This window comes from Dasypus novemcinctus, chromosome 10 (genome assembly GCF_030445035.2).
Source record: "Dasypus novemcinctus isolate mDasNov1 chromosome 10, mDasNov1.1.hap2, whole genome shotgun sequence".
Lineage (NCBI taxonomy): Eukaryota > Metazoa > Chordata > Mammalia > Cingulata > Dasypodidae > Dasypus > Dasypus novemcinctus.
In genome coordinates, this window is record NC_080682.1 from 56,803,816 (window position 1) to 56,818,659 (window position 14,844).

The following is a 14,844-nucleotide window of genomic DNA, read 5'->3' on the forward strand; positions in this document are numbered from 1 at the left end:
GCACACTGATGTTCATAGCCATATTATTCACAATTGCCAAAAGATGGGCACAATCCAGGTGTCCATTAACCAATGAATGGGTAAACAAATTGTAGTATATGACGGAATATTATACAAACTGTAAGAAGAAATAAAGTAATGAGGCACATGACAACATGAATTTGACAGTTTGAGATTATTTATGAATCCCCAAAAGAAAAAGATTTTATTTGTAATCTATTCTGGGTGTGAAAGCTTCTGATTATACTGTATTCAGCTGTGGGGACTTGATTAAATCACCTGCTAAGATTAAGGCTTTGGTTCAACCATGTCAGTAAGATGTGACTCAGGTTGAGTCCCCACCCCCTTGGTAGGCTAATATAAATGGACACTCACTCAAGAAAACACACAAGAAGAGAGAGAGCTATGTCATGTTTGACCCTGGGGCCCCAGGGAGAAATGAGGCATTTACTTGATGGTCTGCAGCTGAAGAGAATGGAACAGCTGAGCAGCTGAGAAGGCCTGGAAAAAAGAAAGCCCTATGCGAAGACTGACAGAAGATGCCCTGAGAGACCAGGAAGAGATCAGTGACCATCTTGCTTCAACAGCTGGAAAGTGACTTTGGTGAGAAAGCAACCTTGAGTTGGACTCTTTAGGGCCTTGTAACTCTAAGCTTCTATGCCAAATAAATACCCTTTATAAAAGCCAACAGATTTCTGGTACTTTGCATCAGCACCCCTTTGGTAGACTAATACAATGGATGAACCTGGAGGACAAAATTTCAGCAAGCCAGACACAAAAGAACAAATACTGTATGATTACACTATTATGAAACAAACAATAAATATACTATGTAAACTCATGGAATTAATAATTAGAATATGGGTCACTAGAAAATAGAATGAGGGTAGAGAATGGAGAGTTGAGGGTTAATCTGTGCAGAATTGGTAAAAAAGTTGCTTGTAAATCTTTGGAAATGAATAGAAAAAAAGTGAAAGCACATCATAGTGTTTGTAACTAGTAGAGCTATTACACGGGTATGGCAGTGGTTAAAAGGGTAAGTTTAAGGACATGTATATTACTAAAAGGAAAGCTAAAAATATTATAAATGGGACTATATAACATGGTGAAACTTCACATGTGATATGAATATGGGTAACACGGCACATATAAGACTGCTTTTACAAAATATGAATACAAATAAACTAGAGAGATAGAAGTAGAATAGCAGCTATGTAAGGCAGGGAATGCACAGATTGAGAGGTAATAAGGTGTTTTTTGTTGTTGTTTTTTATTATTATTTGAATGAAAATGGTCTACTAATGATTGAAGTGATGAATGCACAACTATGTGATTATACCAAATACCAATGATTGCACACTTTGGATGGATTTATACTTTATTAATATGTATCAATAAAACTGATTTGTTTAAAAAAAAGAAAAAAAAATAGTATGATTTATAGAGATCTACTGATGGTACAAAGTTGGCATTCAATTATGCACATTGAATGTTAACCAAATGCCCATTATTCTCATATAATAAGGCAGAAGTAAAACCCTTGTTCTGTATAGAGATAATATATCCATGACTTATTCAATACTATGTAACCAACTTTTTAAATAGGAAAATAGAACCAATTCCTTTCTCTAACAGAAACATACCCCTCAGAGTAGAGTGTAAGTAGATTATGGAATTGAAATAAAAAGTTACACAATGTGTTTTATAAAGAATTTCATAACAATTAAGTTATCATATGCACAGCATTAAGTGAATTTAACTTTACTAACCTTTGACCAGATCTTGTCTTACTTTTAAAACAGCTCCAAGGTCACAGTTAGCAGTAGCATATGCATGAGGTACAGTACTTTTAGATTCAGTTAACCTTTTGGCAATAACTCTTCGAATATTACTAGGAAGGATTTCAGTGTATGTGCCCTGCAAGGAAATAGTAATTTGTCCATTAAAGCATTTAAGTGGGAAAAAAAAAACCTTTATACTTGGAATCTGGTCTCAGTGACCTAACGTATGACATCATTTAAAGATTAATACATGAACCATACTCTTAAAAATTCTTAGCATAGGGAGAATAAATTATTTGCTTTATAATATACAAGTAACAAAAATTAAAATTCATGTTTCAATTGTGACTGGGACATCTTATGTTACTGGGTTTAAGATGATTAAAGACAAATCTAATAAATCATGAATAATTACCCCAAGGGTAACTTTAGTTATAAATATCACTTATTAAATAAAACTCAAAGCAGGATAAATCAACAAAACACCTACAGGCAATTCTTACTTATAAAATGGTATATGGTACAAAAAGATCATCCAATATACTGGATAATTTGCCAAATTGTTTCTGTTTTGTTTTGTAATCTTTAAATTGACATATGAGTTTATTTCCTAGAAATTCATTATGAGGTATAAATAAAATTAAAAAGCTTCCTTTAACTTTACTGTAACTTCACTACAGGTTTTTCATTCTGCTCTTTGATTGTCTCAAAAACATGGACTGCAAATTTAATTCCTTTAATTCCTTTCTTGTCCTTCAGTCCATTCTGGGACTAGATTACAATAACGCCAGGATAAAAAGCAGCAAAAAGTACAGCTGATTTCTTTTCTACAGATGTTCTCTTAGACAAGGAATTAAGTGTTATATTTATGTTCCCAAAGCACTTTATCAATTAGAATAGTCTCTACATACCATAAGAATTTGAAAGTAAGGTTTGCCCCCCTACTTTGCTATTATAAGAAATAAGAATGAAGTGATAACACACAAACTTTCTATATATGTAGTCATGGATCTTTAATGTACATTAAAAGTCTGTTTCCCAAGAAACTTGCACTGTTTTCAACTATTTAAAAATACATCAAAGAGAAATGGCAGAGTAGATTTATTTTTCTTCTTTATATTAAATGTCCATTCCGTTTCAAATAAGCCTAGTTATTTTACATTTCTTCTGATGGGAAGCAGATGACATGAAAGGTACTAGGAAAAGGAGACAGAAGTAGTGAATGGAATAACTTGAAAATAAAAAAGCACTGTTATACTTCATGTATCTGAGAAGGAAAGAACAATGAGTCCACAGTTTATATATTTTTCTTAGTGAGGCTATCAATTGCCTAGTCATAAAATGAAACATGTCCACAAAAGGGGATGTTAGCTATCAATTTTAAGTATCACACCTAAGGAAAAAAGATGAAAAATATCACGTTAAAGCATACATATGATACCAAAGTTGTAGAACTTGTGATGAATTTAAATTGAATCATAGTCTAAAATTCTACTTGGAAGTTAGCGCTGTATGAGCAAATTTTGTTCATACTAGGAAATCTGTTAAAACAAAGCTTGTGGAGTGTGGTGTTTTGTTTTGTTTAGCACACTTCCCTACTACTAAAATGAATTGGTAAAGTACTCATAAAATATACATGAGTTGCCCTAATTTTCTCTTTCACTTAAATCTGAAAAATAAATATCTATTCATGACATTACCAATGCATTAGGTTGTCCAGGAGTTGATACTGGTGGGATCAGAGGCCGGGTATAAGATGGTCCGGCTGTGACCTGTGGGGGCAAAGGCACTGTGGGAGTGGTTGGAAGGGCCTGGGGTGGTCTAGATCCAGTAATCTTGCCCGTCTGCTTCAGTTCTACCAGTTTAAGAGCATCACTGCAGAGACAGAAGTAGATAACTCTGATTAGCAACATGGAATATAGGAGAGTTTATAGGAAATAGAGAGATGTGGATGAAAGGCACAGGATATATAGATGTCAAGGATATACTATAAAACCAATTATTCAAAATAGAAAAGTAAATCCTTTTCTTACCTGTTCTGCTGATTCATATTACTTGTTCAACAGCTACAGTATTTCTACATTTTCAAAACCCAAACAATTGGGACTTTATCAAAGCATTGGGTATAGATCCTATACCCAATATACCCAAATATAATTGTTATCACCAAAATCTAATGTCATAAACCTAACCCATGCTATCATTTAGAATGTAAAATAACAAGTTAGAAATGTGCCTTGGTACTATTCTGTAAAACATTATCTTTGTTTTTTAAAAGGATATACTGAGACAACTAAATGTGCCAAAACTTCAGCTCACTGTGCTAAGATACAGCAAATACAAACTAAATGAAATAACTTTTTTGAAAATTTTAAAATCTTAAGACAATTAATTCAGAAGTACATTTTGCAGGTGATGTCATCAACATGGCCAGTGTAAACATCCCTTGAGAAAGCCTCCTCAGAGAATTAGTGAATAAAACAACAAGTTCCACTTGCTTTGAATTCTGGAGGATGGAAGAAAATGGAGAATGACTCCACAAAGGATGAACAGAAGAAAAAGAAAAATCTCAGGTAGGGCAAGTCTATATCAGACTGCCAGACGGTTCCTTTTTTCCCTCCCCTTTACTTGGGCCTGAATGACTCAGGAGCCATACAGAGGCAGCATGGCCTAGATACCTCTCACCGTGGTCAGACTATAGGCCAAATCACAGCAGAGCATTAGAACTGCACAAATATCCAGGCACAGAGACCACAGCCCTGGTAACTGAGGATGGCCACTAACTTTGGCATTAAAGACCAAGTTTTAAGGGGATATCTGATGACTCACAGTAGGAGGAGGTAACCAAGAAACAGATCTGGAGGCCCTGATAAGATCATGAGTCTTCATTGCTATGAGCTCATTGTTCTTCCACGCCTGGACTTGACCTGAAATTAACTTTCCCTGGGCACTAAACACCAGGATACATTTACCTATATGAATATGTGATATTGTTGCCCACAAACTAGCTACCAGTTGCTTGAGATCCAGGGCTCCTTCTCTATCCTCTGTCCATACTCAGCAGAGACTCTACCTTGTGGCTGCATTTGGACCCTCCCAAAGAGCCCAAGCAGATATCACTGTAAGGAACCCAGCTGCTGTTCTTCCCTGCAGAAGGTCTTTAACCCGCCTTCATAATACAGCTACCCCCAAAGGGAAAAATGAGAGAGTTCAATTGTTATATCAGTTCCAGTAAATTGCTGAAACGCTCAATGGTTCCACCAAACTTTTATTACCATTTCACACTAATGACAGAATATATAAGGTGGAAATATTAAGCAGTTAGATGGAAATTGAAGTCTAGCCTCTGGGAAAAAGAATATTTGTGAATTCTCTGCAGATCAGTGATCCATGCATCCATGCATCCAGCCAGCTAGCCAGCCAGCCACCTATTCAACAAATATTTCTTGAACATCATGTGCTAGGTTCTTTGCAAGATGTTAGAGATATGCCACTGAAGAGAACAGATCTGGTCTGTTCTCATTGCACTTATAGTCAGGGGGTGAGGGTGGGGGTGGGGGGGTTTTGGAAATATTAATTGAAGCCATGAGAACAGATAAGCTTTCCAACAGTGTGGGGCAACATTAAACTCTGGGAAACATTCTCGAATGTAAGAGAAGGAAGAGGAACCACAAAGGAAAAACCAAATGAGGAAGTAGGTGGAAAACCAGAAGAACAAAGCAATTAGGTTTAAGACGGGAGTTCCAAAAGAGCTAAAAGAAAGGTAAAATATCATCTGCAGCTAAAAAAAAGAATGAGTCTAAGAAAGAAGTGTGACATAATACTGTTAAGAAAATAGACTCTGACGTCAGAAAAATTTAACTTTGAATCTTATCTCTGTCATATACTGGTGGTATGACTTTATTTTTAAAAATTTTTTTTCTGCCACCCCACCCCCGCCACCGCCATCATGTTTGCGCTCACTGTCTGCTCTCTGTTGTCAAATTACTGTGTGTCCTTTCTGAGTCTGTTTGTCTTTTCCTCTCGTCTTTCTCTTTAGGAGATATTGGGAACAGATCCCAGGACCTCTGGTGTGGGAGAGAGGTACTCAATTGCTTGAGCCACCTCAGCTCCCTGGTCTGCTGCATCTCTCACTGTCTCTCCTTTGCATCTCCCTTTGTTGCATCATCTTGCTGTGCCAGCTCTCGCGGTGTGGGCTGCCAGTTCTCCATGGCGGGGGCCAGCTTGCCTTCACCAGGAGGAGGGCTCAGGAACGAAACCCGCGGCCTCCCATATGGTAGATGGGAGCCCAATTGCTTGAGCCACATCCACTTCCTGGTATGACTTTAGACAGGCTCCTTTTCTTCACCTCAAGTAGGGATGGAAAAAAGGGTTGCATAAAAGAGATAAAGTGTTGAGTATAGTGCTTAATAAGTACTTGATAAGTTTTTTTATTTTTTGTTTTTTAAGCACCCTTGCATTTGGTAAAAAAAAGTAGACATTGGCCTTTAAACCTTAAAATGTAACATGTTCTTTCTCACAAAAACTTCCAATCCCTATGTATCTCTGACAATCTTTCACTATTGCCCCTTTGATAAGATGTAAGAAGAGGGAAAATGAAAGGGGACCTTTGTGATGACAATTTAGGGTACCTTTTGGTGCCCAGATGCCTTAACTTCCCAATAGCTTTGAGCAGGGATTTTTAACAAGGGGTCCCTATCCTTGAATTGGAAAAAAAAAAAAGAAAGAACATTATTCTTGTAGGGTCGTGTCAGTGCAGGTGTGATATATTAAATAATACACATTATAGCATGGACTTAGTGTAAGGGGTCCATGGAACAAAAAAATTTAAGAACCCCTGCTCTGTAAGAAACAAATGGACCAATTACAAGCAAAGAGATAGAATCTGACATTAAAAACCTCCCAAGAAAGAAAAGTCCAGGACCACATGGCTTCACAGGTGAATTCTACCAATCACTCCAAGTAGAATTAATACCAATCTTGCTCAAACCCTTCCAAAAAATTGAAGAGGAGGGAATACTACCTAACTCATTCTATGAGGCCAACATCACACTATTACGAAAGCCAGATAAAGATACAACAAGAACATTAAAAATTAAACTATGGATTAGAGTGGGCTCTTTGGTATTCTACTATAGAATTATTGTGACTCTAGCAATGGAAGAAATTATTTCATTAATGTAGAGACAGTGGCCATGGGAGTTGCTGAAGGCAGGGGGAGGGGAAAAAGAGGTGTGATATTGGGCCATTTTCAGGATTTAAGTTGTCCTGAATGATATTGCAGGAATAGATGCCGGTCATTATATAGCCTGCCATAACCCACTGAATGGACTGGGAGAAGAGTGTAAACTACAACATAAATTATAATCCATGCTGTGTAGCAATGCTCCAAAATGTGCTCATCAAAAGCAATGAATGTACCACACTAATGAAAGAAGTTGTTGATGTGGGAGGAGTAGGGGATGTGGAGAGTGGGGTATATGGGAACCTCTTATATTTTTTAATGTAACATTTTGTTTGATCTATATATCTTTAAAAAAAAGAATAAAAAAAATTACATATCAATTTCTCTTATAGGTATAGATGCAAAAATCTTCAGCAAATTACATGCAAATTAAATTCAACAGCACATCAAAAGAAATTATACACCATGATCAAGTGAGTTTTATTCCAGGTATGCAAAGGTGGTTCAACATAAGAAAATCAATTTATGTAATACAGCACATCAAGGGAGAAAAAACCACATGGTCATCTCAATTGATGCAGAAAAGGCATTTGACAAAATTCAGCATCCTTTCTTATAAAAACACTTAGAAAAATAGGAATAGAAAGTAACACCCTCAACATGATAAAGGGCATATTATGAGAAACTCACAGCTAACATAATACTCAATGGTAAAAGACTGAAAGTAGCTTATATATATAATGTGAGAGGAAAAGGATAAGATGAGAATTGAACTCCTGGGTACAAAGAAACCAGAAAACAATGACAATGGCTTGAAAAATTCTGAGCTTCCAGAAAACAAGTCCCCAAGTAACTGAACATGGAACCAGTCAGCTATTTCAGAGCAAGTCATAATTGGAAATGCAGTTACCAGAAAGATCTGTGGAAAGTTCTACTGTCTGACAGTTGGGACCACTGTGTGTGACACACAAAACCAACCAGTTTTTTGGCGCAATCTCTATGAACAGAACCACTGCCACTAAAAAGGAACAGATTAAAGGAAAAGTGACTTCAAAGGCAGAAGCATGGAAGCTGAGGTCAGGACTGAAGAATCTTCACAGGCTAAGAGAGCCAACCCACCCATGTAGGTGGAAAGGGTGAGTTTGTCCCAGAGCTTAGAGAGGGCGGGCCTTCCCCCACTGTTCTCAGATGCCTGGATGATGGTGGAGAGTTTGGCCTCCATCCCAATGCTTGAGATTTGAAGCCAGAGAGATTTTCCTTCTGGCCTTTGAGAAGCAAAGAGAAGTGTTGCTGCCTATGGAGATAACCAGGTGGCAAGGATCTAAGGGTGGCCTCTAGGAGCTGAGTGTGCTCCCTGGCCAATAGCCAGTAAGGAAACAAGGGCCAGAGTCCTACTGGTGTGAGGAACTGAATTCTGACAACAGCCAACTGAGTTTGAAAGAGGGCCCCAAGCCTCAGATAAGGCTCAGCCAAAAAAGAAGACCTAGCCAACATCCAGATTTCAGCCTTTTGAAAGCATGAGCCGAGAACCCAGTCATGCCATGTCCAGAATCCTGACCTACAGGCCAAGAAATAAATGGGTATTATTTTAAGCCACTAAGTTTATAGCAATTTGTTACACAGCGATAGAAAACTGATATAGACAGGAAGCTCTCTAACCTGAAGCACATAGCTAGAGGGATCCTCCAATGCACACTGGTATATTTTTAGGAAAGGTGGTCCATGCGTTACATCAGATCTAGAAAGGAGTGCATGAGTGCTGAGAACCAGCTCAGCAATAGGTTTGCTTGAAAGAAAGGCAATACAGAATGTACAGAAATAAAGGACAGAGAGAAACACACACAAGAGAGGAAAGAAAGATGGAACCAGGGGACTTACAGCTTCTGAAACCGAGAGCCTCGACCCTAGTTTCCGCATCATATTTATTAGGAACTCCAAAGTAGCTGTTCCTCATCAGCATGGCAACATTTACAATAATTGGGGACAAGTGCAACAAATAGGGAACAGGTAAGCTAGTTTCCCACAACACATGAGCTAAACTTTTTTTTAAAGGAGGTACGAGATTGAACCCAGGACCTCACACATTTAACTGTATAACTAACTGTTTCAAAATTGAAGAGCTGACCTCTAAGATAAGAGCTCAGATTCACAAAGAAATCTTAGATGTTTCATCATCCTGTATTCTTAAGTACTACAAGGGTAAAATCAGAAAAATGAGGGCCCATTTTTTTCAGATTAACTGATGTTAATTATGTAATCTTACACTAGCCATGTGAAGAAGGGATTATTATTCCCACTTTTTAGGCAAGTAAATAGGCTCAATGAAGTGAAATTCCATGTCCAGTGGGCACTTCTCAAGCACTTACAATATCTGAAGTGTTAGAGATACAATGTTAATCAAAGACATTGCCCTCAAGGAACTTTTATTCTACAGGGGAGTCATTCATTAAGCAAGTAAACAAATGAATCAAGTATGTGCTATGAAGAAAATAAAGCAGAGAAATGAGATGGAAAGTGCTGTGGGTGAAGAAGGTGTTATTTTAAAACAAGGTTGTCAGGGAAGGCCTGAGGAGGCATATGTGAGGGAATGATGTGAAGGACTAAGTGTAAAGGAAAGCTGGGGAAAGTCTACCTAGGCAGACAGAACACAAAGAGTAAAGGAAGAAAAAAAAGTGTTTTTTAAGAACAGAAGGAGCCCAACTTGGAAGGAATGCAGAAAACAAAGTGGAGAGGATTGAAAGATAAAATCAGAGAGGTAGTCACTTAGTTAACACATACCAGGGCTGGAATCAAACCCAGGTATGGCCAACTCCAAAGCCTGTGTGCATTTTCCAATACTTTACTAATACCTATACAAGGCCATGAAAATTGAAAATAAACTAAGGTGGAGTCATAATAATTTTTTATAATAAGGATACACCAGAGTAGAATAAATAAGTATGTACCAGATGAACAGCAATTCTGGGGTTGAAGAAACAGGAATCTATGTGCTCTAAAGCTAAAAATCTTCTTCACCAAGACCTTTTACTCATCATACAAAAAGTAATAGGAGTTTGATGCCTTGCCAGTGGGCCCTACTTTGGAATTTGTGCTCCTGAGTGTGATGGAGTTGGACTCAGATGTAACTTCTCTATTCATGCCTCTTCTGTCCCTTTTATTGAACCTATGGTTGGTGCTGAGGTTGGTGTACATCCAGGAGACTTGAATCTCAGGGCTGCCCATGTGCCAGCTGGGCCTTGAGCCTCAGTGGGGTTACCTACTCTCCACTTCACTGGACTTACCCAGGTCAGCTAATAATGTGGTGAGGACGGACAACCACCAAACCAAGGAACTGAGAGAGTCTACAACTGCAAGCTAACTGCAAGCAGGAGAGCCCCATTCATCAGCCATGTGGGCTAGAAGCCCCCTCTCAATTAAGAGGTGAAGTGGGTATCACCATCCCACAGTCCTCAAGACTGGGGAATTAAATACAGACTAGAGTGGACTTACTGGTATTCCACTACAGAATTATTGTGACTCTAGCAATGGAAGAAATTATATTATTAATGTGGAGACAGTGGCCACGGGAGGTGCTGAAGGCAGGGAGAGGGAAAGGAGGTGTGATGTTGTGGCATTTTCAGGACTTGGAGGTGTCCTGAATGATATTGCAGGGACAGATGCAGGACATTATATATCCTGCCATAACCCACTGAATGGACTGGGAGAGAGTGTAAACTACAACATAAACTATAATCTTGCTGTAGAGCAGTGCTCCAAAATATATTTATCAAAAGCAATGACTGTACCACACTAATGAAAGAAGTTGTTGATGTAGAAAACCTGGGGGGTGTGGGAAGTGGGGCATATGTGAATCTCCTGTATTTTTAGTGTAAAATTTTGTGTGATCTATGCATCGTTTAAAAATAAACTAAAAACATATTTTTAAAAAAGTAACAGGAGCATAGCCGGGCCAATGCTGGCCCTCTAGAGATTAAGCCACAAGATGGTGATGGTAACTGAAAGATGACTGGGTGGACAAGATATTGTACCCTTAAAAGCTTTGGACAACAAGCTTACCTCTTAGGGTAATTATTTATTTTTAATTTACTTATGATATTTATAATTAAAAGCACCATATTCCAACTAATTATGACTACATTGATTTGTGAAGCAAATGACATCAAAAAATCCCTGAGATCTTATGCCGTAAGACAAAACCCTAGAAAGACAGAAAACAATTTGACCATAGATATAAAATAGGGCCTTCCATTGATTCAGAAGAATGCATCAATGAAAGCAATTCAGCTTTTACGAGTCCTTACAAGTAATGCAGAACATTACTAGTCCCTTTCCATTTTATATAAAATAATTCAATATATTAGCACTTCATTTAGCATGTCTCTAAATAAAATCTATTATTATTCTGGCTTTCAAGCCCAATTAAAGTCTAGCATCAGATTGGCATGTCCAGAACACTAACCACCTTATATAGAGATTATCTACCCTCAGTCATCAGTTAAAAACCACCAAAAGAAAACAATGAAAACTTGGGGAGACTACAAAAATCTACATTGTTATTGCCTGAATACATCTATTAAAAAAAGGCTGGAGATACTAAGTAGACACCTTTATATCACACTGTCAGCATAACTATCATTTACTATTTTATCAAGAAACTGGCAGTCAAATTCATCCCCATAGTAATAAGATTCTTGGGTAAAATGGCACTTAAGTGAAGGATGAAAGTAATGAGGACTTATTTATCATAAAGAAGAGAATGGAAAATTAAATCTGGCTACTGGTTCACAGTCAACTTTTACAGCTGATTTTACACTTACATATTTCATTAAATATATTAATTATTGTTTAATAATAGCCAAAAATTTAATTTCTGGAAGGCAGAGGAAGATTTTAATGATTTCTGCCCATTAAATAATTAATCAAACTAAACTGAAAAGAAATAGGTAGGCACTAAAAGCTATCAAAATTAGGAGAAAAACAAAAAAAACTATACACATCTGCGGAAAGACAAAGGATGCTCCTCTAGTAGCTCATTAAGGATAGATCCTTTTCCACAGGATTTGTCAGAGAGTAATTCCCAGTGTGCCGTGAATTTATTACAAAAAGAAACATCATTAAAAATATACTTGCCTGTCATACTTAGTTTTCTGATGCTGTGATATGAACATAAACATTAACGACAACTATGAAGATGTAGCTACAGCAAATATGTTGAGGCTGTAGATAAAGAATGTAACTGTGCCCCAGCATTTGCTTTTTTATCATAGCCACATGCATTTCTCTTTCATATGCAGGCAGGTAAACTATGTTTTTGTACAACATATATTCTAAGCAGTAAGTAAGCTTTCGTGTAAAATTAAAAAATGATTCTGACACCTAAGATTTTCTTCACGAGTACAGTACATCAGAGGCACTTCTTCAGCAACTAGAACTGATTTTTCTATGTCATTGGTACTACTAGTTAACAAGAAGTGCAAGAAAATGTCCCTCGTCATTTCACGAATGTGTGCTAAGGTATTTTGGGGACAGCTTCTACAGTCTATAAATTTTCAACCACAGCAAAAGAGGACCTTTTTGTAGGTGACACCAGGTCATATTTTTTTCCCAAGGCTCATCTTAATGTTCAATTTAAAAGACAGGTGTCTTTAGTATTATACAAAATCGGAAGTCCTCAATAACATGCTTTGACGATCTATTTTTTGTCTCACAAATCTTTTGTAATATTGCATATTTTGGAGATCTATAGCCAAAGGCTGAATCCCTTATAATGGGATTGGGAAATGAGGACAGGAAAGAGAATTAGGTAATAGGAGGAGAAAACTAATAAAAAATATTTTTAAAATGTAACTCTTTACACTGCTCCTTAGAGTATCCAGCATGAAAATACCCTTTTCTTTTCCTTAGGAAATATTAACAGTACCAATATCACTGTTCAATGCATATTTTTTTTAAAAAGATATTTGTTCATCATATATATTAAGTATATATGGAAGGAGAAGGAAGCTCTACTTCTTTACACTCCAGCTGTCAAACTCCTGAACCCCTTCCAAAAGGTCAACTCCTCACCAAATTCAAGAGCCTTTTCTCAGATCCTGCCTTTCTTGACATTTTACCCATCTCTTAGATATCCTCTGAGATTCCAACATAGGAACTTTAGTCTTCTAAACAGTTTGTCTATCAATGATGTCATTACAACTATTGTTTTAGTATCTACCAAACCTACCTCTGTAGTCTCAAATTATGCTCCAAGATGCATCTTCACTTCACTGATCCTGATACTTGAATGGCTTGTCAGTAGTGACAATAAGTTCCAAACCAAATGCATCACCTACTCCATGAATAAAAATGCTTCCACCAAATCCCTAATTTCTATTTATGGAATGAAAATGTTATCACTCAGACAGAATCCTAAATTTATTCCTTGACTTGTAGCTATCTTGGCCTATATGCCACATTCAATCCTTTCCAAAGGTTTCTGGAGTCTATTCTTCTGATATTGTTGTGATGCTTTTACTTTTTCCACCCCCAATTAAGTTCTTTTATTCTTACCTGGATTACTTTGATATTATTAGCTTATTTCCTTACTTCAAGTCTTTTCCTGCTCCAATTTATCTTACACAAATGTGAGAAATTGATCCTTCTAGAGTGCATCTACAATTACTGTACATTTCACCAAATCTTCAATGATTAATGACTTAAATACAGACTCTTCATCCTAAGCCTCAGGAATATAGGCAAGGCAAGTCTATCTTGTTAAAATACTTTGAAGTTGCTTTATTCCACTTTTACTGAGAGTTCCACTAAGGCACAGACTGGAAGGAGAGTTAAAATGTTAAGATACAAAAAATGCTAAATAAGGAATGAAGTTGGGGGGGCGGGTGGAAACAACAGACTTAAGTATGAGTATCTATATCCAACCTGGGGAAAAGGCAGACTATCAGAAGTCTTAATTTTAACATCTGATGGCTAAGTGAAACTTTTACATCTTTAAAAAGCTCATTCAGTCAGCTGTCAGGACACCTGATTCCCAATTCATGTAGTATGGATCAAACTTCATATGTGTGTAAAGGAACTACACACCCATATTTGGTTAACAAATGAGTAAATGCATAATACAGATGAATTGAAGTTATGCTGTTTTCAATAAAAGAAACATCCAACAGTAAATGAATGCATCAAAAGACAGAAAGGGAGCAAATGTGGCTCAAGGGGTTGAGCGCCTGCTTCCCACATGGGAGGTCCTGGGATCAGTTCCCTGTGCCTCCAAAAATCAAAGACAAACATCAAGTGAGCAAATGAAAAACCAACTCAGGGAAGCCGACGTGGCTTAGTGGTTGAGCACTGGCTTCCCACTTACAAGGTCCTAGGTTCAATCCCCAGCCCGGGTACCTCAAAACAAACAAACAAAAAAGATAGTGAGGAAAAAAACCAACAAAAAAATGAAAGTACTGAATCAGCACTGTACCAGTCATTTAAAAAAATCATTTCCTAGCACTATTAGACAAAAAGGGAATAAAGCACATTGATTTAAACAGTAATTTGATTTAAAATATTTAGTATTACTGCCAGTAGAAATACAGCACATAACGATACTGCAATTTTACATTAGTTTATATGCCCACTGATTAATCTTTGTCTTCCCCACTAAGCAAAAGCAATTAAAAGTACAAAAGAACAGTGTACTTCCTTTTAAATCTTAACACAGGGTAAGCTCTTCTTTAAAAATATGGCCATGATTGATAATGTAACAGGTTATTACACAACACACACACACATACTCTTTAGTGAATATCCCTCGAGGGCCAGTGGCTGTGCCCTGGCTGGCATCAAGTCCATGTTTATCCAGAATATTGCGAGCAGCTGGACTTAAACGGAACC

The 14,844-nt window shown here is 37.2% G+C and overlaps 1 protein-coding gene across 3 annotated transcripts in view; it reads right to left on the bottom strand.

Annotated features, from left to right (window-relative positions):
• Positions 1 to 14,844, bottom strand: part of PDHX (pyruvate dehydrogenase complex component X) — an 80,296-nt gene that overhangs the window by 22,890 nt on the left and 42,562 nt on the right. For all 3 annotated transcript variants that reach the window (XM_004446848.4, XM_071218110.1, XM_004446849.5), the window contains exons 5-7: positions 14,745 to 14,843; positions 3,482 to 3,656; positions 1,770 to 1,917 (exon numbers count right to left, since the gene is read on the bottom strand). In XM_004446848.4, coding sequence (XP_004446905.2) covers positions 1,770 to 1,917; positions 3,482 to 3,656; positions 14,745 to 14,843 — 422 coding nt within the window. The remainder of the gene's footprint in view (positions 1 to 1,769; positions 1,918 to 3,481; positions 3,657 to 14,744; position 14,844) is intronic.